Raw genomic sequence first — 27813 nt, forward strand, 5'->3', positions numbered from 1 at the left:
ACTAATCAACCCTATGGCACCTTTTAATTCTGTGTTCTTGTCATATAGATTATTTTTGTTGCCCCTGAGGTAGTTCCGATATGCTATAAATATAAATCACAATCATGTCAAATTATATACAAGTTCCCTTTTCACAGAACAGAAATGAATGGAGAATTGCAGAGAAGAAATGGCTCAGGTTTTGGATGTAAGCACAGCTTTTTTAATGATGTGGAGGAGAGGAAAGGGATGAGCGCTGCTATGGTGAGTCTGTCAGGATGAGGGGCAGCCGAGAGGTGTTTTTTAATCAAGGCATTCAGCGAAGAGTAATCTCTAACACACCCAACCTGGTCAGGACTCGTTTTAAGGGCGGATTCACAATCATTAAGTCAATTGAATCATTGAGAAGGATTCAGACTTAAGTGCTAGCTACAGCCAACACAGTCAGCCAGATTCAGAACATGTGGTTGTGTGAAAATGTCTTTACCTATACTCACTGGAAGATATTACTCTTAATACAACCTGCAAAAACTGAATAAACCCTTTCTGTAATGTTGTTTTTCTTTCGTTATCTTTCTTTAAGATGTAAATAAAGGTTGACATCCAAATGAATAAAAGGAAAGTAAGGACTATGTGTGATATTACTTGAAAGGATGAAGACATTTATTAATTGGATGTCTTCAACAGAGACTAAAAAGTTGGCACCTTTATGCTCTGTTTACCAAGTGACCAATGATGATGACCCATGGTGAATTTTGAATATATATTTTCTATAATATACTGAACATGTAGTGTTGGTAACATGTTTCATGAGCTGAAATAAAAGATCCCAGTAATGTTCCATATGTGCAAAAAAAGTGTATTTCTTTCAAATTTTGTGCACACATTTGTTTACATCCCTGTTAGTGAACATTTCTCCTTTGACAAAGATAATCCATCCACCTGACAGGTGTGGCATATCAAGAAGCTAATTAAACAGCATGATCATTACACAGGTGCACCTTGTGCTGGGGACAATAAAAGGTCACTCTAAAATGTGAAGTTTTGTCACTCAACACAATGCCACAGATGTCTCAAGTTTTGAGGGAGCGTGCAATTGGCATGCTGACTGCAGGAATGTCCACCAGAGATGTTGCAAGAAAATCTAATGTTAATTTATCTACCATAAGTTGCCTCCAACGTTGTTTTAGAGAATTTGGCAGTACGTCCAACCGGCCTCACAACCGCAGACCACGTGTAACCACGCGTAACCACGCCAGCCCAGGACCTCCACATCTAGCTTCTTCACCTGCGGGATCGTCTGAGACCAGCCACCCGGATAGCTGATGAAACTGTGGGTTTGCAAAGTATTTCTGCACAAACTGTCACAAACCGTCTCAGGGAAGCTCATCTGCGTGCTCGTCGCCTTCACCAGGGTCTTGACCTGACTGCAGTTCGGCGTCTTAACTTATCTCTTTCACATACCCTTTGGCTTGGAACACTTCAAAACAAGAGATTGATTACATTTTTTTATAAATAAAACATTTTATGACATGTGGCCGACATGTGAATAACATTTTGATCCTAACTTGAGCTAATAGACACATTGTTTGACAGTAAAGTCAAAGATGTAAAGCCACATACCTGTGAATAATGTATTTTATGACCACAATTGACTATTTTTTGGGTTACAGTCAGTGCTGGGCTAGTGCTGGGTTAAGGCTGTTGCTATGCTACTTCTGTAGACAGAAATTAGACAAAGATTAAACCCCGACTCACTGAGTCCTTGGCAAAGAGGAAGAATTGAAACTGAAATACTTATGGTGAGAAAAGCATGGCGCTACAGAAGTAGCTGTGGGACTCGATGACAGTGGGAAGGCATTAATGATTTAAACAGAGGCAAAATATGAAGTCTGTGACCTTTATTTTGTGTATGCCGAAACATGTACAGAGGGAACAACTGACACCATTTCAACAATGAACTGCCATCAATCACACTTTGAGATATCAACAAGAGCCTGATAAGGAGAAAAAAAAACAGAACAATAGTTCTGCCTTACTACAAATGAATTGAGGGCAAGACCAAAACATAGGCTTGGAATTGGGTCTTTACTGTGGGGACCATTTGGGTAACCAAACAATCCTATCAAGTATTACTGTACATATAACACATCACCTCTGGTACATTGGTTGTAATATGACTCCTGAACTATGTCCACCATAACTTTGCCGTTTTACCAATTGTAAATAATGATTTCAACAGTTTCATGTGTACATAATTTAGCACCTCTGCATTTTTCAGAGATTAGATTTTTCAAAATGATGACTATAAAAATGTGTTGTTTTTACCAATCAGAGCCATACGGTTCTGTTGCTTCTTTTTTTGTAGTTAAAGTCATTTATGTATTATTGCTTACAATTCAAACGTTTTCCTGGCAATACGAACACTGCTCAGGTCATGATGGAAAAAGGTCTACAGGATCTTCACAAAATACAATAACCAATATATAGAAATCAACTAACCCCATGTTAAACCCAAATAGTATTCACTACACCAGAACAAGATGGAAGGCTTTGCGCACATGCCTGTCTAGCCATAGAACTAACACAAGTGGAGTTTGGATCTACATACAAGAAGACTCCGCAGTGCCTTGTGACAGCAAGAAGGAGCTACAACAACAAACAAAGCAAACCTAATCCAAATGATTTTATAACCCAACGTATCATAACCAGCTACTGTACTGTTGTCATGTTCATACAGCATTTCACCTCAATAATAAATCAACAACTATCATTTCAGCTATTGAAATACAAAAAATGCTTTCAAAGCCAGATCAATCAGGAATTTCCAAGTAATGTGACACAACTGTCAAATATGAATACAAACGTGACATCTACCGATGGGTATTGAGCATGCTATTCTTTTTCAAGCATTTCTGGAATGCACTGTAGAAGCACCCAATCATTCTTAGACGCACGGCACTGTGGTCAGAATGTCCCCTTTTTACTTTGCCATAAAACAAGAGCGGATGTGATGGGGTGTTTTGGCATTTTAAAAGCCATCTCTTAAACTGGGAGTCTCACAATAAAATGGTAATTGATACACAGCTACCTGACTCAAATACCATGTGTCTTGTCATTTGCTCCAGTCCACAGTAAAAACACATACATCAACCCAAGGATGAAAACTCTCTTTTCATGATTTAGGACAACAGAATAAAGGTGCTTGCTATGTTGAATACACCAACAGTACAGAGAAAGGATGACAAAAATCTCCCATCGTTGTGATTTTGCACTGCAGCAAATAGAAAATACAGTACAATACAATGTATTGTGAGTTTTTGTGCCATGACCCACCTCGGGTCATTCTTTGTGGTTTAAAAACACACCACCTCTTTTAATATAGAAAGTAATAGTACATCTTTGATCATGTTGGACATCACCTCCAAATGATCATGAGTGGATGTCTTGTGGGCCAAAGATGACAAACATGACCTTTAAGAGAATCCATACCACTTATCACCGCACAATATTATTATATGACTCATATACCCCTGTGAGTTCAAAGCGGGTTCTTGTTTGTTCTGAAGTACTGTAAGTGCTAAAGGTCATGATAAAGAACTAGAGATGCTGTGCCGGGGGGAAAAAATAGATTCTCGGATCAAGACATTTATGAGAAGGCCATTTTCATTCACCATTAGAGAAATGTTCATTAATTAGATTCCCCAGTAGCCTAACCGCTGGCATGATAATTATAAACCCTTCTGCAAGTCAGCAAAAAAAGATGGGGAAAGAAGTCTGCCGGACAAATCACTCAAGGCTATAAAAATGTATCACCAAATGAAAATGCCTAGTCATATAAAAGCCTAATGTATGTTACTTAAGAGCAAAGTGAGATAAAATATGAGGATATAACCATTCTTAAAGTAACACTTCTGATAGATTTACGAATGCCCTCTAGGTGAAATCACAAAGCAATCTAGTCCGAGTCCCACTGATCTCTCGTCGTCACGCAGCATAAAAAAAAAAAAAATTCACTCTACTCAAACATAACAGTGTGAGGAAAGAACAATGAAAGAATTGCCCCTTCAAAGATTCATGAGAAAAATGTTTCATAAAATGTTCCATAATAGTCTTTGATTCAAATAATATGAGGTGTACATGCATTTGTCTCTGGTTCTTCCATTCAGCAATTGTACATCTTTATTCCGTAATAAGTTCTTTAAAGCTTCAAGAAAAAGTTGCAGTAAAATTATGGATCTTTTCATTATCATATTCTTAACAAATATAGTTAGCATTTTTTATTTTATACAATTTCATTTAGTGACAATTTGCTGGAATATTAACATGTGATAAAATCTACATCCTCAAAATATAATCTTTGAAAAACGTTCAGTAGGCTTTTAAATAAAGCTTTGATATACAAATCCAAAACAATAGACAACATAAAAAAAAACAGATCATAGTATCCAAGACAAGCAGGAAGTCTCTCGGTCTCCATTCCAGGTTCACCTTTAAGAGAAATTAAAAATAATGCTACATCATTCTGCACTGAAAAAAAGAACACAGGAAAGTGAGGAAAAGCATCTCAGCAGGCATTGCATCCATTAGAATGGATGCCAGCAGGTTGAGCCATCGGTCATTTGTCTCGGTAGTGTAACAGATAGGCCTTCAGCGATTCAGGCAGAGGTAAAGTCATGATTTTATCTCGCAGTACATTTACTGCCTTCAGTATCTCAATGCTGCCAATGTCTCTCTCCTCCTCCTTCTCCTGCACCTCCTTGTGCTGCTCCTCCTCGATCCGTTCGTCCTCCTCGCTCTCCGCGGCTTGGGGGATCAGCTGGTTGCCCACAAAGACGTAAGTGTTAATACGTCGCCGCCGGCAACGCCTGCGCTTGCGTTTCTGGGGCGCCCTCTGCACCAGGCCTTTGTCAGGGCTCTCCTCGTTGGTCAGATCTCGGAGGGTGCGGCGGATGTAGATGCGAGACAGGTCCTGAAGACTCCTGACCGTCACCGGGGCTGAGGAGGCGAGGGGAAAAGATGGCAGGTCAAATCACATTAACGAAAATATAATTCTCTATTACGATTCAGCACACAAGAGCTCCAGATATTGTCCGGTCATTTGGGGACAATACTTATTTAACCTTTATTTCGACAGGGAATCATGGTGAGACCAAAGTCTTGTTCTCAAAAGAGCCCTGCATTCACAACAATACACACAAAAAAAAGGAATATAAACATCAATAATACACATCAATGCACAAACTTCATCTTCATTTACAGAAAAATAAGTAATGGAAAAATCCATTAGTGCTTGAAATTTGTAGTATTATGTATCCAACCTGCAGGGCAGTGAGGCCTCTAGAGTCAAAGCAAAGATATTATTATTAATATTAATTAATTAATTTCTTTTTTGAAACATCCATCTTTTAACTTTAAATAAATTACTTTACACTTCAAAAGATTAGATAGAAAACTAAACAAAGGGGGAATTGTTCTAATGTGGCTTTTCACAGAGAACAGAACAGAAAATAACAGCTTCATATTCATTAATGCACACCGTAGCAAAATGTGGCAAAGGGAAAATGAAAACAAGTATTTTTTTTGGGGGGGGGGGGGGGGGGTGAATTCAGGTACTCTGTCCCCGTTTCAGTTCTTTTCCTTTTGGTGCCTAGTGAATAAGACCCGGGGGTTAGAGTAGAGAACGGGGGATAGAGTAGAGGACTCACGCAGTTCTACTGCATCAGGCTTGCTTCCATCAGCTTTGTTCTGCTGGACCAGAGGAGCGAACGACACAGCCAGGATATTCTTACTCTCCCAGGAACACTGACCAGTCCTGGTGATCTGGGTCAGCTGCAACAAGAGACAAAAGAGTGACAGTTACTGTATAGCGACCATGATAACAACAGCATCAGTCCATTGAGACAACAGAGAAGTTATACCAACCACAATAACACCACCATTCCACTAGCTAATGGGGAACTTATACCAGCCATGATAACAACACAGTCGATAACCATGACAACAGAGGGACAACATCACATGTATTATATGCATTTTTAGTTACACACCAGAAAGGGACATTGGTGCTTTCAAATCAAATGTCTAATTGACAAAAAGCTGGTTTTGGCCGTGATGTAGAGGCGTTGATCCAGAGGAACTGTGGTGGACCTAAGCTTCTTAAGCTGCCACAGCCCTTTGGCCTCAATTTCTCCTCATCAAAACCTTGTATCTCCTTATTGAGCCACCAAACCAACCTGGCAACGTAGGAGTTTCAGCCGTTTTCAGAAAAACAACATAAGCAGCTTGACTTTTCAATTCACAGGATGGAGGACTGTGTGGGCTTCTGCAAGCCCTTAAAAACATGTTTTGGGTTCCCTTCCCTGCTTGAGTGCCACACGACGTCATTATTTTTCAAGTGTTGTTGCTATTTACAAATTTCGTGGAGGACAAAATAGAGAAGACTGATGGTGAAAGTCCCCGTTCAGGGGCTTCTGATGCACAATAACGATAGTTGGGAATCATAACATCATTGGTCATTGCAGGCCACGGCGATTTCACTTCATCTGCGTCCGAAACGGCACTCTAGTCCAAATAGTGCACTTCTTTTGAAAAGGGCTCTGGTCAACAATAGTACACTACAGTGAATAAATTGCCATTTCAGATGCAGATGAAGTGATTCCCGATGGGGGCGGCATCATCATCATCATCATCTGCAATATTCAGATGCGTTCTCTACCGCTTACCTGATCTTCTATAGGCATCACTAGAATACCCCCCACTTTGAGCAGGATCTTCATGTAATTTTCATGATCCTTCTGCACCCCCGCACCACAGTAGATACGGTCGTATTGGCGACTGTCTGACGAGATCTCCAGACAGTTGCCCACTATGAAGATGGGTTCACAGAACTCAAACCTGACAAAAACAAAATAAAAAGTAATACAAGTAAGCCAACTCGTTTTTCTATCAGTCTGAGAAGAAATTTAAAAATAAACAAACAGATTTGAACACTTTCAAATGCATTCCATTTGCAAGACACAATCTTAAGGCGGCAATTTCCATGTCTGGGAATTGGCAGGCACATAAATACTAACTGAACTGCAGCTAGTTATTTAACTAGAGTTTCACTGCATGCACCATTACACGCTACATAGCATTTGTAACACTTTGATTAAGCATCCAACTCACTTATCAAAGCTGTCATTATTCTTGATGAAGTTATCCAGTTTCTCCTTGGCGTAATCCACCACATCCATGTGGAGCTCAACTCCATGGTTCACTCCAAATGGACCTACATATTTAAAAAAAAAAAATAATAATAATAATAATAATAATAATAATGATTTTTCAATTTCATTATCAGTAATTACATATCATTTATGAAAGAAGATGCGAGTCTGTGTTTGACTTCATATGCTGTTCATGTGTGTTATTTAAGCATAGGTTAACTCATTAGGGCTAGAGCATCAATGTATATCATCACTATATAATAATCAAATCAAGATTTCCCTGAAAGCAGGGGGGGGGGGACAGCAGCGTCATTACCTATGATGAGTCCCACCATGGTGCTGAGGTACCCAGTCCCACTGCCCAGGTTGAGGAAGGACAGTCCCTGCTGCAGCTTTAGCGCCTCCATCACCTCAGAGTAGATACAGGGGGCAGACAGGTGAATGTTGCCATGCTTCCAAGCCAGGTCCTTGTAGGCATTGTCCCTGCAGTATTGATAAAGTGTTAGCTTCAGGAACATCTTTACTAAGAGGCAAATCGTAACTTCCACTCAATTCTTCAATGTACATCAATGCAAGTTAGGATTCTCCCCCAAGACAAAACTGAATATGCTGTGCAGAGCATTATGGGTACTGTAGTACCTGCAGCCAACCAGGTAGTAGTCCCCGCGGTCGATGGCCCTGAAGGCCTGCTCCACGTAGCCCGAACGGATGTACTGTGCCTCCTTCAGGTTGTCAATCAGATCATCGTTGTCCTCCCCGGCACTCACCGCACCCCCCATGGCAAAAAAGAAACAGTAGAACAAAAAGCAGGTGCAAAACTCTTCTTTCCACAAGTGGAGCGCTGGGTTGTTGTCTTAATGTGGCATGGAAAGATGAAGAGGACACCTGAGGGATTGTGTTCTTCTTCTTCCCTTGGGGCCACTTCACACCATCGTCATATGAAGACAGGCTAACTCTAGGGAATTGAGAGAGAGAGGGAGACAATGTTGAGAGGTGTAAGATTAGAAGTATAGCAGGGGATGTCAGTCTGTGGATAGACCCAGAAGGAATGATCCATGTAGTTACAGATGGAGACTACGCAGAGAAATGCATAGGCATGCTATTCAACTGGTCAATACCCGGAAGAAACAATCCTTTTTAAATGCACTTTTGGGACAGAACCATATGTGCATAGAGATTTATCCAAGCAATATCAAAGCTCTTTTGCTAAATGTTGATGTGGAGTGGTCCCTTTCGCTATTGAGACTGGTCGATACACAAACATTCCTCTAGATAAATGTGTCTGTACCTTTTGTAACAATGCATCCATTTTAACTGTAGAAGTGGAGGGAAAGAGAGAGAGAGAAAGAGAGAGACACAGCTGCATGTGAGCTCACATTATTCAACATGTTTTTTTTACAAAAAGATAGATCAACTTGGATTCTTCGGCAGGGACATATACAGGATGCTACCCTCCACAGCATAACCTTCACTCCAGGTCTAAACTACAAAACTACAACCTAATTTTGGAAAAAATGACCTGGAATGATTAATACCCCATTCAACCTGGAACTGAGACAGACCAAATACAACTTCAAATGTCGAAGCCTTTGAGCCCAACAAATCGCAGGCTACCCCACCCAAATCTGGAGGCCTTGAAGCCCCCCTCCTGCTGTTCAGAGATCATCTACTGTAATAAAAGCTTCTCCCAAGTGGGTGTGACACCTACTCCCGTTGCCTGCTGCACTGCTGCTTGGATTCCACCTGGCGGTCTGTTCACCGTCTGCCCTGGTTGTCTCCCCCTGTCTGGTACAGGTACCCCCACCACACTCCCCCCTCTCTGCCAAGCACACAGACACTGTTGGGGCGAGTGACTCTGAACTTACAATGGCTAGCCCCAAGTCGTTATATTTTTTTTCCTTGTGCATTTTGCCTCATAACTCCTGCATGCTTTGTTGACTATGAACTTTCTTGTTTACCCAACCGTGGGACAGACGGTTCCCACACTCGGGATTCTGACTCTCAATTACACTGCCCTCTTTTTCCAATGCCCTGCTACAAAGTTTCTCCCTGTCTTCTTTAAGGTTGATGCCCCTATAAATCGCCAAGCCTGTATCTCCACTCTGGGGAGGTTCCCATTGTTTGGAAGGCAGCCACGGTTCATCCTTTATTTAAAAGGGGGGAGAACAAGCTGATCCTAACTATTAAAAGGCCTATTTCTATTTTGCCCTTTTTATCAAAAGTGTTGGAAAAACATGTAAATAATAAACTGACTGGCTTTCTCTCTGGTATGCAATCTGGTCTACACTCAGGTTATAGATGTGTCACTGCAACCTTAAAGGTCCTCAATGATGTCACCATTGCCCATGATTCTAAGCAATGTTGTGCTGCTATTTTTATTGACTTGGCCCAAGCTTTTGATACGGTAGAACATTCCATACTTGTGGGCCGGCTAAGGAGTATTGGTGTTTCTGAAGGGTCTTTGACCTGGTTTGCTAACTACCTCTCTCAAAGAGTGCAGTGTATAAAGTTAGAACATCTGCTGTCTCAGCCACTGCCTGTCACCAAGGGTGTACACCAAGGCTCAAACTTACGCCCCACGCTCTTCTCAATTTACATTAACAACATAGAACAGGCAGTGGGAAGCTCTCTCATCCATTTATATGCAGATGATACAGTCTTATACTCAGCTGGCCCCTCACCAGATTTTGTGTTAAACGCTCTACAATAAAGCTTTCTTAGGGTGTGCCACAAGATGTTCTCTACCCTTAACCTTGTTCTGAATACCGCCAAAACAAAAGTAATGTGGTTTGGTAAGAAGAATGCCCCTCTCCCCACAGGTTGTGATTACTACCTCTGGGGGTTTGGAGCTTGAGGTAGTCACCTCATACAAGTACTTGGAAGTATGGCTAGACAGTACACTGTCCTCACAGCACATATCAAAGCCGCAGGCTAAAGTTAAATCTAGACTTGGTTTCCTCTATCGTAATCGCTCCTCTTTCACCCCAGGTGCCAAACTAACCCTGATTCACATGACCATCCTACCCATGCCAGATTACGGAGACGTAATTAATAGATCGGCAGGTAAGGGTGCTCTCGAGCGGCTAGATGTTCTTTACCATTCGGCCATCAGATTTGCCACCAATGCTCCTTATACGACACATCAATGCATTCTGTACTCTATAAACTGGTCATCTCTGTATACCTGTCGCAAGACCCACTGGTTGATGCTTATAAAATCCTCTTAGGCCTCACTCCCCCTTATCTGAGATATCTACTGCAGCCCTCATCCTCCACATACAACACCCATTCTGCCAGTCACATTATGTTAAAAGTCCCCAAAGCACACACATCCCTGGGTCGCTTGTCTTTTCAGTTCGCTGCTGCTAGCGACTGGAACAAGCTTCAACAAAACACTCAAACTGCACAGTTTAATCTCAATCTCCTCATTCAAAGACTCAATCATGGAACACTCTTCCTGACAGTTGTGGCTGCTTTGCGTGATGTATTGTTGTCTCTAACCTCTTGTGCTGTCGTCTGTGCCCAATAATGATTGTACCCTGTTTTGTGCTGCTACCATGTGTTGTCGTCTTAGGTCTCTCATTATGTAGTGTTGTCGTGAAGTGTGTTCTGTCATATATGTTTTATTAAAAATTTATTTTTAACCCAACCCCTGTCCCCACAGGAGGCCTTTCTCCTTATGGTAGGCCATCATTGTAAATAAGAATTTGTTCTTAACTGACTTGCCATGTTAAATAAAATGATAAATCAAATGTATTAGAAGCCCATGCCTTGCTTTACTGTGAGTTATACAATGACATTAGGGAATGTATTTTTCATCAGCTGCCCAGCCAAAACAATCATTTTAACAGTCTAGATTAAAATAAAGTGCAGCATTTCATCAGGTAACAATACCCTTTCTTTTTAAAGTGCCTAAATATATTTTCATCTACTGTACTTTGTTTATACATACTGTACTTTGTTTATGCATACATGTGCATTGAGGTGAGTTTTATAGATGATGCCAAAGGAAATACTGTACCATGTTTGACAGATTTTTGTGTGCGTTTCAAAACCCTATTTGAGTGGTCCACAATGTGTGTGTTAACTGTATTTTGTATTGTCAATTATTGTGGAGTGACACTCATATACGTTTTTCGAACTCTACTACAATTCAGATATCGTCAGTTATGTCCCTTTGGTGCTCAGTCCTTGATATCTAGTGAACTACCTCGTAAGCACATTAAACGGTAGAGGCAAAATGTATCCAAAATCCTCATGAGTTCATGCATGTTAACCACAATGAGATATTCATTCATAATACCATAAAACGTAAGTATAGTCTTATGATGAAGCATGAAAATCACTGCAGGACAGGCAGCAACTAATAATTGAAGTTATAATGCCCATTTATGAGAGATGCAGCAGAGGAAGAAGAAACGTCTTGAATTCTCTACTTGCTTTCTCAGCATCTCCACCTGACATATCCCGAGTCAGCTAATAAAGATTACATTCGGAGGTGACATTGTAGAAGTAGCAGCTAGCAGGCTAGGCCTTGTGGAGAGGTCATTTTCCATTGGCTGTTCGTTCACACACTGGAAAAATAAATAATTGCTTCATTCTCACCGACATGTGATTGTAACACCGTACGGTACTGAAGCAGCTTTTTGTCCTTGCTCTTTAAACCCTCCCTGAAATGCATAGCCATGCAGGGTGCACCACAAAGAGTAAGAGTGGTGCTGCGCCACCATGTGGACTGGCTGCGGAACTATGTAAACATTCAGCAGGGCACAAAGTTGTGGACTATAACAGGTAGAAGAAGTTAATAGTCAGCTCTATTAAGATACATTTCTAAAATCGGCAAAACTCTAACATTTGCCTACATAACGTGACCCAGATTTAACGACAAATCGTGATCATTTGACATGGTTAAACAGAATGTGTGCCTGAGTTGACCTACTGGGCTTTTAGTGAAGTCAAGAGAGCCAGTGGCGTCATTAGGCCTGGGCTTCATCCCTACATGTTTTTGATTCAGCCTTGAACCTTTAGATATATAGATATATCATACATATGATAGAGATATCTCTAAGTATATGGACATCACTTCAAATGAGTGGATTTGGCTATTTCAGCTACACCGGTTGCTGACAGGTGTATAAAATAAAGCACACAGCCATGCAAATCTCCATAGACAAACATTGGCAGTAGAATGGCCTTACTGAAGAGCTCAGTGGCTTTCAACATGGGACCATCACAGGATGCCACTTTTCCAACAAGTCAGTTTGTCAAATATCCTCCCTGCTAGAGTAGGGCTGGGCGATATGGCCAAAATATCATAGTGGTATTTTTCAAATTTGGTCTTATGTTTTGACTAATAAAAGTTCTACATTTGCTTTATAAGTAGTGCATGACTCTAGGGTGGCAACACATATATTCTAAACTATTTAAATGGGTCTTTCTCCATTCTGATTGGTTTATACTGTTCAATTCAACTTCAGCCTAAAATTATTTCCTGTATTTCCATCAATTTCTGCATTTCCTGCACTCATTTCAGATAATTTCCACACTGCCAAGATATGGGCAAAAATACTAGGCTTTATTTTTAACCAAATGTTTCAATTGCGATTTAGATCAAAACACTTGGGTGAACTTTCGAAATCATGGAAATAGAATGTTTATTCCGATTCTATACTTGTAATGTAAATAATAGTGGGCACTTTGAATAGTGTTGAACAACGAATGACGAGTTATTGTGACAGGGTAGGAACCAAAGTGATGTTCAGTGTTTACTAGGGGACCCTATAATCTTTGGCTACATTAACTAGCGCTGTTATTGTGAAGTGGAAACATCTAGGAGCAACAATGGCAAAGCCACGAAGTGGTAGACCACACAAGCTCACAGAATGGGACCACCATCGTCTGTCCTCGGTTCCAACACTCAGTACAGAGTTCCAAACTGCCTCTGGAAGCAACGTCAGCACAAGAACTGTTCATCTGGAGCTTCATGAAATGGGCTTCCATGGCCGAGCAGTCACACACAAGCGTAACATGCTGACTAGACCGGGAGAGCATGTGGATTTTGTTCACCCACATCAGACGCGATCAGGACACGCAGGTTGAAATATCAAAACAAACTCTGAACCAGCCATATTTGTATTTTTTTCATTTAACCTTTATTTAACTAGGCAAGTCAGTTAAGAACAAATTCTTATTTAAATTGACGGCCTAGGAACAGTGGGTTAGCTGCCTTGTTTAGGGGACAGGTCAAAAAGCATTAAACATTTATGGCAATTTAGCTAGTTAGCTTTCTGTTGCTAGATAATTTGTCCTGGAGATATAAACATTGGGTTGTTATTTCACCTGAAATGCACAAGGTCCTCTACTCTGACAATTAATCCACAGATAGAAGGGTAAATGTTTGTTTTCTAGTAATCTCTCATCCTTCAGGTTTATTCTTCTTTGGACTAAATATGGCAGTTGGCAACAACTTTAAAAGGTGCATTACCACAACTGGAGTGTGGACCATCTTTCAAATCACCCACGTGGGTATATGTTCCTAAAAACCAATGAGGAGAAGGGAGAAGCAGGCTTAGCAGAAACAAGATCTATTTTAGCGCCTGGCTACTCAGACGCTTGTTGACATGGGCGAGCAGTGTGGGTGCAATGATTGAATAACATGTATGTGTAAAAAAAAAATTGCAACACAGGTGGTGTGTTCAGCATGTAAGATCACCATGTGCAATACCAAGCATCAGCTGGAGAGTTGTAAAGCCATTGTATTCCGGAGCAGTGGAAACGCGTTCTCTGGAGTGATGAATCACGCTTCACCTGCTGGTAGTCCGACAGACTGGGTTTGGCGGATGCCAGGAGAACACTACCTGCCCATTGCATAGTGCCAACTGTAAAGATTGGTGGAGAAGGAATAATGGTCTGGGGCTGTTTTTCATGGTTCGGGCTAGGCCCCTTAGTTCCATCTTAACGCTACAGCATACAATTACATTCTAGACGATTTTATGCTTCCAACTTTGTGACAAGAGCTTGGAGAAGGCCCTTTCCTGTTTCAGCATGACAATGCCCCTGTGAGCAAAGCAAGGTCCATACAGAAATGGTTTGGTGAGATTGGTGTGGAAGAACTTGACAGGCCTGCAGAGCCCTGACCTCAACTCCATCGAATACCTTTGGGACGAATTGGAACGCCAAACGGCTAGCCAGACCTAATCACCCAACATCAGTGCCCGACCTCACTAATGCTCTTGTGGCTGAATGGAAGCAAGTCCCCCAAGCAACATTCCAACATCTAGCGGAAAGCCTTCCCAGAAGAGTGCAGGCAGCAAAGGGGGACCAACTCCATATTAATGGCCATGATTTTGGAATGAGATGCTCTGTGAGCAGGTGTCCACATGCACTACATGACCAAAAGCATCTTCCGACAGTGCCACTGTGCCCCCCTGTGGACTGAAGCTGAACTTTACCACACACACACACAATATTTAACCCAGTTTAAAATTAGCTATGTTGAGGTGGTAGAACTAACAAAATTAAATGAATCATAACCTATTCCATTCTACATGTAAACATGTTTGGCCTATGTCTGATATTTTTTTATATAGGCTGTCACTACTTGAGTATTTATTTCTCTTTATTCACTTAGCTACTTACATGTTCTATTGTTTTGCATTGTCGAGAGGTTAACCTGCAAGTAAACATTTCACTGTACTATATACTCCATGTATATATGACAAATAAACTTTGAACAGCTTTGTGGTTAGATTGTAGGTGAACAAAACATTGAAAATGCATAGTCCCTTAGAGGGGCACTTCTACATCCATTTTTGGACTTATAAATGAATGATATGTACATATTGATTCTTGAAGAATAGCTTCTTGTCGGTCATGTTTGGAGTTGTGTTGTGCTGTCGTGCGGAGACTTGCATTTAAAAAAATAATAATTTTAACCCCCTTTTCGTGGTATCCAATTGTTAGAAGTTACTATCTTGTTTCATTGCTACAACTCCCGTACTAGCTCAGGAGAGACGAAGGTCGAAAGCCATGTGTCCTCCGAAACACAACCCAACCAAGCCGCACTGCTTCTTAACACAGCACGTATCCAACCCTGAAGCCAGCCGCACCAATGTGTCGAAGGAAACACCGTGCACCTGGTGACCTGGTTAGAGTGCACTGTGCCCGGCCCGCCACAGGGGTCACTAGAGCGCGATGAGACAAGGATATCCCTACCGGCCAAACCCTCCCTAACCCGGACGACGCTAGGCCAATTGTGCGTCGCCCGACAGACCTCCCGGTCGCGGCCGGCTGCAACAGAGACTGGGCGCGAACCCAGTCTCTGGTGGCACAGCTGCCCTAGACCACTGCGCCACCCGGGAGGCACCGACACTTGCATTTTTACAGTTTGAGCACACAGTAGGGCTGGGCGATATATGAACAAAATATATCACAATATTTGATGTTTTATTTTGTGTTTTAGGATAATAAAAGTTCTAAAATATGCTTTATGAGTAGTTCATGACCCTAGGGTAGCAACACAAAGTATATGCGATTTCAATTGGGCTTTCACCATTTATACTGTTAAATCTACCCCCCCCAAAAAAAAAAATATATATATATACATACATACATACTAAATCTGCATTCATCAATTTATGCACTTTTATTAAAATTGTAACACTGTGCCACGCAGCGGGCCAAAGAAATATAGCCTTAGTTAATTAGTGAACTGTTGAAATTAGAGGTCGACAGACTGATTTTTCAACGCCGATACCGATTATTGGAGGACTAAAAAAAGCCGATACCGATTAATCGACCGATTTTTTATTTATTTGTAATAATGACAATTACAACAATACTGAATGAACACTTATTTTAACTTCATATAATACATCAATAAAAATCAATTTAGCCTCAAATAAATAATGAAACATGTTTAATTTGGTTTAAATAATGCAAAAACAAAGTGTCGGAGAAGTAAACGTGCAATATGTGCCATGTAAAAAAAGCTAACGATTGAGTTCCTTGCTCAGAACATGAGAGCATATGAAAGTTGGTGGCTCCTTTTAACATGAGACTTCAATATTCCAAGGTAAGAGGTGTTAGGTTGTAGTTAATGTAGTATTTATAGGACTATTTCTCTCTATACCATTTGTATTTCATATACCTTTGACTATTGGATGTTCTTATAGGCACTATAGTATTGCCAGTGTAACAGTATAGCTTCCGTCCCCCTCCTCGCCCCTACCTGGGCTCGAACCAGGAACACATCGACAACAGCCACACTCGAAGCAGCGTTGCCCATGCAGAGCAAGGGGAACAACTACTCCAAGTCTCAGAGCGAGTGACGTTTGAAACGCTATTAGCGCGCACCCCGCTAACTAGCTAGCCATTTCACATCGGTTACACCAGCCATTAGGCTGATAGGCTGAAGTCATAAACAGCGCTGTGCTTGCGAAGAGCTGCTGGCATAACGCACGAAAGTGCTGTGTGAATGAATGCTTACGAGCCTGCTGCTGCCTACCATCGCTCAGTCAGACTGCTCTATCAAATCATAGACTTAATTATAACATAACACACAGAAATACGAGCCTTTGGCCATTAATATGGTCGAATCCGGAAACTATAAATTTCGAAAATAAAACATTTATTATTTCAGTGAAATACGGAACCTTTCGGGAATTTTATCTAACGGGTGGCATCCCTAAGTCTAAATATTCTTGTTACATTGCACAACCTTCAATGTTATGTTATAATTACGTACAATTCTGGCAAATTAGTTCACAATGAGCCAGGCTGCCCAAACTGTTGCATATACCCTGACTCTGCGTGCAATGAACGCAAGAGAAACGACACAATTTCACCTGGTCAATATTGCCTGTTAACCTGGATTTCTTTTAGCTAAATATGCAGGTTTAAAAATGTATACTTCTGTGTATTGATTTTAAGAAAGGCATTGGTGTTTATGGTTAGGTACAGTCATCCAACGATTGTGCTTTTTTCGCAAATGCGCTTTTGTTAAATCATCCCACAGTGTTGCATCGATTATATGCAACGCAGGACACGCTAGATAAACTAGTGATATCATCAACCATGTGTTATAACTAGTGATTATGATTGATTGTTTTTTATAAGATAAGTTTAATGCTAGCTAGCAACTTACCGTGGCTTCTACTGCATTCGAGTAACAGGCAGGCTCCTCGTGGAGTGCAATGAGAGGCAGGTGGTTAGAGCGTTGGACTAGTTAACTGTAAGGTTGCAAGATTGGATCCCACGAGCAGACAAGGTGAAAATCTGTCGTTCTGCCCCTGAACAAGGTAGTTAACCCACCGTTCCTAGGCCATCATTGAAAATAAGAATGTGTTCTTAACTGACTTGCCTAGTTAAATAAAAAGGTATAAAAAAATATATACACTGCTCAAAAAAATAAAGGGAACACTAAAATAACACATCCTAGATCTTAATGAATGAAATATTCTTATTAAATACTTTTTTTTTTACATAGTTGAATGTGTTGACAACAAAATCACACAAAAATTATCAATAAAAATCCAAATTTATCAACCCATGGAGGTCTGGATTTGGAGTCACACTCAAAATTAAAGTGGAAAACCACACTACAGGCTGATCCAACTTTGATGTAATGTCCTTAAAACAAGTCCAAATGAGGCTCAGTAGTGTGTGTGGCCTCCACGTGCCTGTATGACCTCCCTACAACGCCTGGGCATGCTCCTGATGAGGTGGCGGATGGTCTCCTGAGGGATCTCCTCCCAGACCTGGACTAAAGCATCCGCCAACTCCTGGACAGTCTGTGGTGCAGCGAGACATGATGTCAGATGTGCTCAATTGGATTCAGGTCTGGGGAACGGGCGGGCCAGTCCATAGCATCAATGCCTTCCTCTTGCAGGAACTGCTGACACACTCCAGCCACATGAGGTCTAGCATTGTCTTGCATTAGGAGGAACCCAGGGCCAACCGCACCAGCATATGGTGTCACAAGGGGTCTGAGGATCTCATCTCGGTACCTAATGGCAGTCAGGCTACCTCTGGCGAGCACATGGAGGGCTGTGCGGCCCCTCAAAGAAATGCCACCCCACACCATGACTGACCCACCGCCAAACCGGTCATGCTGGAGGATGTTGCAGGCAGCAGAACGTTCTCCACGGTGTCTCCAGACGGTCACGTCTGTCACATGTGCTCAGTGTGAACCTGCTTTCATCTGTGAAGAGCACAGGGCGCCAGTGACGAATTTGCCAATCTTGGTGTTCTCTGGCAAATGCCAAACGTCCTGCACGGTGTTGGGCTGTAAGCACAACCCCCACCTGTGGACGTCGGGCCCTCATACCACCCTCATGGAGTCTGTTTCTGACCGTTTGAGCAGACACATGCACATTTGTGGCCTGCTGGAGGTCATTTTGCAGGGCTCTGGCAGTGCTCCTCCTGCTCCTCCTTGCACAAAGGCGGAGGTAGCGGTCCTGCTGCTGGGTTGTTGCCCTCCTATGGCCTCCTCCACGTCTCCTGATGTACTGGCCTGTCTCCTGGTAGCGCTTCCATGCTCTGGACACTACGCTGACAGACACAGCAAACCTTCTTGCCACAGCTCGCATTGATGTGCCATCCTGGATGAGCTGCACTACCTGAGCCACTTGTGTGGGTTGTAGACTCCGTCTCATGCTACCACTAGAGTGAAAGCACCGCCAGCATTCAAAAGTGACCAAAACATCAGCCAGGAAGCATATTAACTGAGAAGTGATTTGTGGTGGTGACTGCAGAACCACTCCTTTATTGGGGGTGTCTTGCTAATTGCCTATCATTTCCACCTGTTGCCTATTCCATTTGCACAACAGCATGTGAAATGTACTGTCAATCAGTGTTGCTTCCTAAGTGGACAGTTTGATTTCACAGAAGTGTGATTGACTTGGAGTTACATTGTGTTGTTTAAGTGTTCCCTTTATTTTTTTGAGCAGTGTATGTTTTTTTTTTAATTGGCAAAATCGGCGCCCAAAAACACCGATTTCCGTTTGTTATGTAAACTTGAAATCGGCCCTAATTATTCGGCCATTCCAATTAATCGGTCAACGTCTAGTTGGAATCATGGAAATAATGATTATTCTAATTGTAGAGTTGGAATATAGCGGGCAGCACCTTCAATAGATTGTTGTTTTGACATGACAACGAAGGAATTAACTAGGGAGGAATTATTAACAGGGTATGAACCAAAGTGTTGTTCAGTGTTTCCAGGTGACACTAATTAGATGCTACACTACTTTTACATTTTTTTTAAAAACTTCTAGCCAACATGTTCATACTTTGCCTATTCCTCTCTGATAAGATAACATTGCTCAAACATGCGTATCTAGGCCTACACTAGCACTGGTACCAGGCAGAATTAGCTAGCTACGTTTTCTCTGACTCTTAGTACATTTAGCAAGCTAGCCAACTAGCGATTAGCGGCTAGAACAAATTATTTTAAAATCTAATTTTAATTGTCACATGCGCCAAATAAAACAGGTGAAATGCTTACAAGCCCTTAACCAACAACGCAGTTAAAAAAAACAAAAAAACAAAAAAAAAGATAAGAATAACAAATAATTAAAGAGCAGCAGTAAATAACAATAGCGGGGCTATATACAGGTGGTACCGGTAGAGAGTCAATGTGCGGGGGCACAGGTGTTGAGGTAATATGTACACTCCGGTACCACTTTCCGTTCGGTAGCAGAGAGAACAGTCTATGACTAGGGTGGTTGGAGTCTTTGACAATTTTTAGGGACTTCCTCTGACACCGCCTGGTATAGAGGTCCTGGATGGCAGGAAGCTTGGCCCAAGTGATATACTGGGCTGTACTCACTAGATTCTGTAGTGCCTTGCGGTCGGAGGCTGAGCAGTTGCCATACCAGGCAGTGACGCAACCCGTCAGGATGCTCTCGATGTTTCAGCTGTAGAACTTTGAGGATCTGAGGACCCATGCCAAATATTTTCTATATAGTCTCCTGAGGAGGAGAAGATTTTGTCGTGCCCTCTTCACGGTTGTCTGGGTGTGTTGGACCATGTTAGTTTGTTGGTGATGTGGAGGCCAAGGAACTTGAAGCTCTCAACCTGCTCCACTACAGACCCGTCGAAGAGAATGGGCGAGTGCTTGGTTCTCCTTTTCCTGTAGTCCACAATCATCTCCTTTGTCTTGATCACGTTGAGTGGGATGTTGTTGTCCTTGCACCACACAGTCAGGTATCTGACCTCCTCCCTATAGGCTGTCTCATCGTTGTCAGTGATCAGGCCTACTACCACTGTTGTGTCATCAGCAAACTTAATGATGGTGTTGGAGTCATGCCTGGTCGTGCAGTCATGAGTGAACAGGAGAGGACTGAGCACGCACCCCTGAGGGGCCCCCGTGTTTAGGATCAGCGTGGCGGATGTGTTGTTACCTTCCCTTACCACCTGGGGGTGGCCTGTCAGGAATTCCAGGATCCAGTTGCAGAGGGAGGTGTTCAGTGTCAAGGTCCTTAGCGATGAGCTTCGAGGGCACTATGGTGTTGAACACTGAGCTGTAATCAATAAACAGCATTCTCACATAGGTGTTCCTTTTGTACAGATGTGAAAGGGCAGTGTGGAGTGCAATAGAGATTGCATCATCTGTGGATCTGTTGGTGCGGTATGGAAATTGGAGTGGGTCTAGGGTTTCTGGAATAATGGTGTTGATGTGAGCCATGACCAGCCTTTCAAAGCACTTCATGGCCTCAGACGTGAGTGCTACGGGCCGCTAGTCATTTAGGTAGGTTACCTTAGTGTTCATGGGCACAGGAACTATGGTGGTCTGCTTGAAACATGTTGCTATTACAGACTCAGACAGGGAGAGGTTGAAAATGTCAGTGAAGACACTTGCCAGTTGGTCAGTTCATGCTCGCAGTACACATCCTAGTAATCTGTCTGGCCCTGCAGCCTTGTGTATGTTGACCTCTTTAAAGGTCTTACATCGGCTGCGAGCATAGAAGTTAATTTGCTTGTCTGGTAGGCTTGTGTCACTGGGCAGCTCTCGGCTGTGCTTCCCTTTGTAGTCAGTAATAGTTTGCAAGCCATGCCACATCTGATGAGCGTTGGATCCGGTGTAGTATGATTCGATCTTAGTCCTGTGTTGACGCATTTCCTGTTTGATGGTTCTTCGGGGGGCATAGCGGGGTTTCTCATAAGCTTCTGGGTTAGAGTCCCGCTCCTTGAAAGCGGCAGCTCTAACCTCTAGCTCAGTGTGAATGTTGCCTGTAATCCATTGCTTCTGGTTGGGGTATGTACGTACAGTCACTGTGGGGATGACGTCCTCGATGCACTTATTGATAAAGCCAGTGACTGATTTGGTGTACTCCTCAATGCCATTGGAAGAATCCCAGAACATATTCCAGTCTGTGCTAGCAATCACTCATTGAGTGCGGTTTTAGTTTCAGCATCGGTCTGAGGTGGTAAATGGACCGCTACAAAAAAAATACAGATGAAAACTCTCTAGGTAGATAGTGTGGTCTCCAGTTTATCATGACATACTCTACCTAAGGCGAGCAAAACCTTGAGACTTCCTTATAGAGATTGTGCACCAGCTGTTGTTTACATATATGCATAGGCTCCTGCCCTGTGTCTTACCAGAGGCTGTTGTTCTATCCTGCCGATAGAGTGTATAACCAGCCAGCTGTATGTTCTTAATGTTGTCATTCAGCCACGACTCGGTGAAACACAAGCCATTACAGTATTTAATGTCCCATTGGTAGGATATAAGTGCTTTCAGTTCATCCCATTTATCTTCCAGCGATTGAACGTTAGCTAGCAGGACAGAAGGCAAAGGCAGATTAGCCACTCGTCCTCAGTTTCCAGCAAGGATCTGGCCCCAGTCGGGTGTCTGTAGTATATCTCTCCCGTCCGACTCATTGAAGAAAAACTCTTTGTCTAACCTGAGGTGAGTAATCGCAGTTCTGATGTCCAGAAGCTCTTTTCGGTCATTGGACAGGTAGCAGAAAAATTATGTACAAAACAAGTTACAAACAACGCGAAAAAACAAACAAAATAGCATGGTTGCTAAGAAAATAAACGAGCAGATAGTTTGCAGACTGTAAGATACACAAACTAATAGTGTATAGAACGCTTGTGAAATAGAGGTCGACCGATTATGATTTTTCAACGCCGATACCGATTATTGGAGGACCAAAAAAGCCGATACAGATTAAAATCGGCCGATTTAAAAATAAAATACAAATTGTAATAATAACAATTACAACAATACTGAATTAACATTTATTTTAACTTAATATAATACATCAATAAATCAATTTAGCCTCAAGTAGATAATGAAACATGTTCAATTTGGTTTAAATAATGCAAAAACAAAGTGTTGGAGAAGAATGTAAAAGTGCAATATGTGCTATTTAAGAAAGCTAACGTTTCAGTTCCTTACTCAGAACATGAGAACATATGAAAGCTGGTGGTTCCTTTTAACATAAGTCCTCAATATTCCCAGGTAAGAAGTTTTAGGTTGTAGTTATTATAGGACTATTTCCCTCTATACCATTTGTATTTCATTAACCTTTGACTATTGGATATTCTTATAGGCACTTTAGTATTGCCAGTGTAACTGTATAGCTTCCGTCCCTCTCCTCGCTCCTCCCTGGGCTCGAACCAGCAACACAACGACAACAGCCACCACATCGAAGCAGCGTTACCCATGCAGAGCAAGGGAAACAACCACCTCAAGGCTCAGAGCAAGTGAAGTTTGAAACCTTATTAGCGCGCGCTAACTAGCCTGCCATTTCACTTCGGTTACACGAGCCTCATCTCGGGAGTTGATAGGTTTGAAGTCATAAACAGCGCAATGCTTGACGCACAACGAAGAGCTGCTGGCAAAACGCACGAAAGTGCTGTTTGAATGAATGTTTACGCGCCTGCTTCTGCCTACCACCGCTCAGTCAGATACTTGTATGCTTGTATGCTCAGTCAGATTATATGCAACACAGGACACGCTAGATAATATCTAGTAATATCATCAACCATGTGTGGTTAACTAGTGATTATGATTGATTGTTTTTTATAAGATATGTTTAATGCTAGCTAGCAACTTACCTTGGCTTACTGCATTTGCGTAACAGGCAGACAGTCTCCTTGTGGAGTGCAACGAGAGAGAGGCAGGTCGTTATTGCGTTGGACTAGTTAACTGTAAGGTTGCAAGATTGGATCCCCCGTGCTGACAATGTGAAAATCTGTCTTTCAGCCCCTGAACGAGGCAGTTAACCCACCGTTCCTAGGCCGACATTGAAAATAAGAATGTGTTCTTAACCGACTTGTCTAGTTAAATAAAGATTAAATAAAGGTGTAAACAAAAACTTTTTTGATTTTATTTTTTAAATCGGCGCCCAAACATACAGATTTCTGATTGTTATGAAAACTTGAAATCGGCCCTAATTAATCGGCCATTACGATTAATCGGTCGACCTCTATTGTGAAATAATACAGGTCACCAAAATTGTTGCATCCATCTGACCATGCAGGGTTAAAGGCAAGAAAGTACTCGTAACTCCATGGTTGAGCAACTGCTCTCTCCTTGAGTGACAGGGGGCCGGGCTTGGTGTGGTTAGCTGCATGCAGCCGCAGGGGGGAGAGAGAGAGAGAGATGACTCAAGTAGAAAACGGAGTGAACTATAAAAACAGACATTATAAGAGACAGCGGAGGGCAGACAAGAGAGGAGGGCAGACAAGAGACAGCAACAGACACAGAGAATGCGATGGAGAAAGGCAGAGGAGAGTCTATCACCTAAAGCTGCTCTATGAATTCTAATTACTGCACAGAGAGAGACTCATTGGACAGGTCAGAGTCTGTTTGAAGTTGAAGGGTTTTGGGCAATACACGGTTGATGTACAGCACATTCGGAAAGTATTCAGACCCCTTGAATTTTTCCACATTTTGTTACGTTAATGCCTTATTATAAGATGTATTAAATCGTTTTTTTCCCTCATCAATCTATACACAACACCCCATAATAACTTGAACCCGATTAGAAATGTTAGCAAATGTATAGCACCTTTGGCAGCGATAACAGCCTCAAGTCTTCTTGGGTATGACGCTACAAGCTTGGCACACCTGTGTTTAGGGAGTTTCTACCATTCTTCTCTGCAGATCCTCTCAAGCTCTGTCAGGTTGGATGGGGAGCGTCGCTGCACAGCTATTTTCAGGTCTCCCCAGAGATGTTCGATGGGTTCAAATCCTGGCTCTGGCTGGGCCACTCAAGGACATTCAGAGGCTTAGACGAAGCCACTCCTACATTGTCTTGGCTGTGTGCTTAGGGTCGTTGTCCTGTTGGAAGGTCATCCTTCACCCCAGTCTGAGGTCCTGAGCACTCTGGAGCAGGTTTTCATCAAGGATCTCTCTGCACTTTGCTCTGTTAATCTTTCCTTTGATCCTGAGTAGTCTCCCAGTCCTTTACATGCCTTCAAGCAGGCTGTCATGTAACTTTTACTGAGGAGTGGCTTCGGCCTGGCCACGCTACCACAAAGGCCAGATTGGTGGAGTTCTGCAGAGATGGTTGTCCTTCTGGAAGGTTTTCCCATCTCCACAGAGGAACTTTGGAGCTCTTTTATCTGGTTCTTGGTCACCTCCCTGGCCCTTCTCCCCCAATTGCTCAGTTTGGCCATGTGGCCAGCTCTAGGAAGAGTCTTGGTGAATCCAAACTTCTTCCATTTAAGAATGATGGAGGCCACGGTCTTCTTGGGGACTTTCAATGCTGCAGAATTGTTTTGGTACCCTTCCCCAGATCTGTGCCTGAACGCAATCCTGTCTCGGAGCTCTATGGACAATCCTTCAACATCATGGCTTGGTTTTTGCTCTGACATGCACTGTTCTAAAAACCTATTTTCGCTTTGTCATTATGGGGTATTGTGTAGTGTATAGATCAAAGAGAGATAAAAAAAAAATGAAAAAAATGATACATTTTAGAATAAGGCTGTAACGTAACAAAATGTGTAAAAAGTAAAGGGGTATGAATACTTTCCGAATGCACTGTATGTGTTCCAAAGTAGAGAGTGTTCCAGAGTCTCACAGTTGCTACTGTAATTGAGTATTGGCAGTGTCTGCTTTGGGAGGAGGGAAGATCTAATCTCTCAATGTTCATCTCCAAGTGCCCTAAATTCATGCATTTAGCTGTTGAAATTCCTTTTTTTTCTGGGGAAGAATGCCCCCAGACCCCCCTACTGGCTTTGGGCTAAGCCCCAAATGTCTTCAAATCTGAGAACCACCCCTGGAGAGAGCATGCAGTGACATGTCATGTGCCTATCTAAGAACGAGACAGGGACAACAGGCTGAGCAGGGTGATGAAACATGTAACCGATCCTGGGACAACCCAATAACATGCTCAGTGAAACTATCTATACACAATGCCATGCTCTATCTGGACGGGGCCAAGATGTAGGCTAGGCCGCTAGGTTGTACAGTGTTACTGAAAGTGCGGATGGGGGAAAATAGTAAATCAATTATGATTCACAGATAAGTCAGTGGTCATTCAGGGACAGTAGAAATGTAAATATACGTTTATTTCCCCTGGTACTACAGAGTAATTTGTCAATGAATACTTGACAGTAGGCTGTCCACTACCCTAATGTTAGTTTGTTCACTTAGCTCTCCAAACTAGCTATGGATTTTGCTAAAACGAATATGCCTAGCTACATCTAGAGGGGGAAAAAACTCAGCGAGTTTTTGTCAGATACATTACAATTTATCCTCTGTAGGCAGCTACTGTAGTCTGATGATACAATGTATTCATTGGCTAGTTCGCATCCATGACTGACATAACTATTTGAAACCAATCAGCCGCTTTCTAGTACAGACACAGGGTGAACGTTTTCTAGCCAATCATCTTACGAGTGTACCATGCTAGCTATATCTGCACTGTGTGTGGTGGGGGCGAAAAACAATAACAGGAAATGGGCAGGATATCATTTTTTATGGTTAATAACTATCACATTGATAACATTGAATTTAGCTTCATAATGTAGCCCGCGGACTATCTAAGTTGCATCTGCTAACGACGCGTTACCCAACGTTAGGTTAAACCTACTGTACGTGTTGTTGTGATGCGTTATTTTAATCATGCATGAAAGACAGACAACACATTTTAGTTACCCTAACTTACATTTCAGGTTAGTACTTGTTATGTAAGCAAAGTGTGACAAAACATTTCACACAACGTTAGGGCCATAGCTAATATCTACCAGCATTGCAGGTTAACGTTAGAAAATGTGGACCAAATAGCATGTCACATCGTGAACGTTGCCAACGCTAGCTAGCTTGCTCGATGGCTGCTTTTCAGTCGAATGATGGCCATGATCAACTAACTTAGTTAACTAAAATAGCTAGCTAAGTCTTGACGAAATAATCGGCAAAAAAATGCTTTGCGATTCATGGTGGAAGGGTTGGTTAAGTCGAGGTGACAGCTAGGCATTGTTGTAAAAAGATGTCAACAGTCTCTTGAAATTAGGTTTAGCACATTGCTAATTATGCGGGCCCAAACAAAGTCTGTGCGTCACCAACTCAGACAAAGCAGTGGTAGCTAACGAGCTAGAGCTGGTCAGCTACCATTATCGAGTAGCCACTTTCTAACAACATACAAAACGTTGACATTGCACTTTAGATTGGAAAATACTCACAGCGCCGAGTCAAATGAATCAACTCAGTCCCAGGGGTGGATGCACTTCAAAGGGAAAAAAACAAGGTCAGTTAGTTTAACGAGCTGTAGTTTGTGAAGTGGTGACTAGCCTACCAGCAGGTTCTTCACTCCGAAGGAACACAGCTGAGAGGATGTAAACACATGTCACGTGCTGTAGGCAGACAGACGTGTGTTTTGCGCTGCAACAGCCTAATGATTGCCCCAAGGGGAAACTTTGAACCAGGGTAAAACATCTAAGACATATCCCCCTGAGACCCAGCAATACATTGCTGTCCTCTCTAGTGGACATTAGTTATTGGTCTTTATCTCTGAGGGCATAAAAGCCACTGTATGAAGTCCTGTTCTCCCTTTGAGAGGACATTCCGGGCTTTTCAATTATACTGAACAAAAATATAAACGCAACATGTAGTTGGTCCCATGTTTCATGAGCTGAAATTAAATATCCCAGAAAGCTTATTTCTCTCAAATTTTGTACACTCATTTTTTACATCCCTGTTAGTGACCATTTCTTGTTTGCCAAGATAATCCATCCACCTGACAGGTGTGGCATATCAAGAAGGTGATTAAACAGCATGATACTTACACAGGTCCACCTTGTGCTGGGGATAATATAAAGCCATCTAAAATGTGATTTTTTTTCACACAACATAATGCCACAGATGTCTCAAGTTTTGAGGGAGTGTGCAATTGGCATGCTGACTGCAGGAATGTTCACCAGAGCTGTTGCCAGAGAATTTAATGTTAATTTCTCTACTATAAGACGCCAACTTTTAGAGAAGGCGGCAAACCTAATGGGCAATGTTACCTCTAATTTCTTTTGTCACTGGTAGAATTTCAGGTCTGTTGAGCGAAAACTTGAAAATTGTGAAAGTTCTGTGCAACTTCCAGCGCTTGTCTACTGTGAGCACTGAGGCTGTATCCGCTTTAAGTTATAGTTTTACCAGTGGCCAAGTATGTTA

The 27813-nt window shown here is 42.2% G+C and overlaps 1 protein-coding gene across 1 annotated transcript; it reads right to left on the reverse strand.

The window, feature by feature from the left end:
- Positions 1-1863: 1863 nt before the first annotated feature.
- LOC139376168 (protein-L-isoaspartate O-methyltransferase domain-containing protein 1-like) lies at positions 1864-27032 on the reverse strand. The gene is made up of 7 exons (XM_071118433.1): positions 26835-27032; positions 7830-8145; positions 7507-7673; positions 7150-7252; positions 6705-6876; positions 5688-5811; positions 1864-4977 (listed from the first exon to the last, which is right to left on the reverse strand). The coding sequence occupies exons 2-7, from the start codon at positions 7967-7969 to the stop codon at positions 4598-4600; spliced, it is 1086 nt and encodes a 361-aa protein (XP_070974534.1). The 5' UTR covers positions 7970-8145; positions 26835-27032; the 3' UTR covers positions 1864-4597.
- Between the last annotated feature and the right edge of the window lie 781 nt (positions 27033-27813).

This window comes from Oncorhynchus clarkii, chromosome 20 (genome assembly GCF_045791955.1).
Source record: "Oncorhynchus clarkii lewisi isolate Uvic-CL-2024 chromosome 20, UVic_Ocla_1.0, whole genome shotgun sequence".
NCBI lineage: Eukaryota > Metazoa > Chordata > Actinopteri > Salmoniformes > Salmonidae > Oncorhynchus > Oncorhynchus clarkii.